Below are 2500 nucleotides of genomic sequence, written 5' to 3'. Positions count from 1 at the left end.
TTGGAGTGGGCAGGATGCATGGGGTCTTGGCAGGAGGATGGTGGACAGAGCCCCGCTCAGTCCCGCTCAACCCGCCTGTCCCCTCTTGGAAGTCCTTTCCTCTTTGCCAGACACCCCAGCCTCCCAGTCCTACCCCCCAAGAACCGGTGCACCAGGCTCTGAGCAGGCACTGAGTTTATTGACAGCAGGGGTGGGGTCGGCAGCCCCCCGCCCCGTCCCAGCGGGAGCCCTGGAGGGGGCGGGAGGCAGGGCGTTAGTTACCAGGGTCTTTGGACACTGATCGCTCGAGGGTCCGGGAGCCGGGCAGAGCCTCGTGGGTCACTCGGCAGGTGAACCTGCTCCTCTTCTCCCAGTGGGGCCGGCGGACCTCCAGGCGGCTGAAGACGAAGAAGGCGGGGCTGGCGCCCCGGTCCCCGAGGGGCTTCGTGGTGGTGTGCTGGTCGTTGGGGATCAGGGCGCCCTCCCGCAGCCACTGCACCGAGATGTCCGCGGGGAAGAAGTTCTGGATCAGGCAGGTGAGGGTGACCGTGTCCTGGGCCCCCTGCTCCTTCTCAGGCGTCGGGAACACGAAGACCTCCGGGGCAGAGCGCTTGCCTGTGGACGGGCGTGGGGTCAGCCAGCTCCAGCTCCAGGGGTCCCGCCCGCCTCCCCTCGGCCCGGCAGCTCACCGAGGGCCTTGGTGATGGTGCGCACGATGTCCTGGGGCAGGAGGTCCCCGTGGCTCAGCTTGCACTCGTAGGTCTCGCCCTCGATCCAGTCATTGGCGTCCACGGGCAGGGTGGACGTGACCGAGTAGGTCATGTTGAAGTGGTGTTTGATGCTCTGGGTGGCCCCGGTCAGGGGGGCCCCACCCTTCCAGGACCACTGCAGTTTCAGGCCCTCCAGGCTGGCCAGGTCCACCGCCAGGCAGGACACCTTGGGCGACTTGTGGACGAACAGGTCCAGGGGGCTGGGTGGGATCAGGTAGACGCTCACGCCGCGGGGCTCGGACTCTGGAGGGTGCGGAGGGGCTGCGTGAGGCCGCGCCTGGCCCCTGCCAGCCCGAGAGGCAGGTGTGGGTGCGGGGAGGGCTGTACCTGGGCAGGTGCGGGCTTGGGCCTTAACGGTGCAGCCATGCAGGCTGGCCTGGCAGGTGTAGGTTTTCTGGGACACCCACTCCCCCTGGCTGATGTTGAGCCGGCTGGAGGTGGAGGCCAGCGCGCCCTCCTGCCGAGGGGGCTCGGTGGTCGGGAACAGGTTCTCGCTCCTCTGCCCGTCCACCAGCCAGGTGACCTTGAGGTCGCCCGGGGTGAAGTCAGTGATGAGGCACAGCAGCTGGATGGTGGCGTGGGTGTCGCCGCTGGGGTCGCAGGACGAGTGGTAGAGCCTCACCGTGGGCTGGGTGACGTTCGTGGCGCATGCTAGGGACAGAGGCGTGCTCGTCTTATCTCTGTCTACAAAGGCAACGGAGGCCTCTCTGAGCCCCCTCCGCCGCCCTCCTGCCCGGCCTGCTCCTCGCCCGCCGGCCTGGGCCTACCTGGCGGAAGGTCTATGTCTATGGTCTTGTTGATGGGATTGGACCCGGCGTGCCTCACGTTGCAGGTGAACGTCTGTTTGGCCCATTCGCCAGAGGCGGTCATGTAGCTGCTGGTGGTGTAGTGGCTGGAGTTCAAGGTGAAGACGGCGGGGAGGGTCATGACGCTTGTATTCAGGGACCCCGCGTCCCAGGTCACGGTCACGGGCTCCGGGAAGTAGCCGCTGACCAGGCAGCCCAGCGTCACGGAGGCGGCCCCCCCGGCGGTGCCTCTGGAGCAGGGGACCAAGGGGAAGACGGATGGGTCCTGCATGGAGGCTGCGGGATGGAACGGGGCCCGTCAGCGCTGGCGAGCCTCTCCCAGGGCCCCGGGAGTCTGGGAGGGAGCATGGGCCCTCCTTCCAGCCTGGGGCACAGAGCAGCCCTGGCTCATTTGGGGCTCATTCCCGGTTCCTCCCAGACCCTGTGACAAAACCTGTGCTGCCCGAAGCTGCTGCTGTCCCTGCCCCTGGTCGGACCCTTGGGCCTTGAGTGGCAGCACACACCACCTGCCCACGGGGGAGCTCTTTGCTCCTCAAGCAGCAGAGGCTCAGAGCCATCACCCCCCACTGTGGAGCAGGGACCCCGAGACCCCAGGGATCAGCAAGATGTCTCCTCTACCCCCACCTTCAGCCCCCCCCGCCCCCCCCTGCTTAGGCCTGGGGTCCAGAGGCCTCCAACCCATAGGAATCACGAGTGTGGCCCATCACACCCCCACCTCCTGCTCACTGGGATGGATGCTCTGCAGCTGAGGGTGCCCCTAACCCTACCTCTCTGACCAGCCAGGCTTCCCTGCTGACAGCCCGAGGGAGCTCGCTTGAGGCCTGCCCCCAGCAGTGACCCTGCCTGCCGTCCCCTGGCCTGGGAACCTCAGACCTCAGCCCGTCAGACCCGGGCCCAGCTCTGTGCAGCCAACCCAGCTCAGCCCAGTCCAGCTCAGCTCCAGAG

At 67.4% G+C, this 2500-nt stretch overlaps 1 gene segment (V, D, J or C); it reads right to left on the bottom strand.

Moving 5' to 3' along the window:
• Window positions 1-169: 169 nt before the first annotated feature.
• LOC102751367 lies at window positions 170-1831 on the bottom strand (the record flags this gene model as incomplete). The annotated part of the segment is given in 4 exon segments: window positions 170-594; window positions 669-992; window positions 1077-1400; window positions 1517-1831. Coding segments are annotated over 4 exon segments (1304 nt in total), but the record flags the coding sequence as incomplete, so codon positions are not given.
• Window positions 1832-2500: the final 669 nt, after the last annotated feature.

This window comes from Myotis davidii, unplaced genomic scaffold (genome assembly GCF_000327345.1).
Source record: "Myotis davidii unplaced genomic scaffold, ASM32734v1 scaffold472, whole genome shotgun sequence".
Classification (NCBI taxonomy): domain Eukaryota; kingdom Metazoa; phylum Chordata; class Mammalia; order Chiroptera; family Vespertilionidae; genus Myotis; species Myotis davidii.
This window is presented reverse-complemented; position numbering and strand designations above follow the sequence as displayed.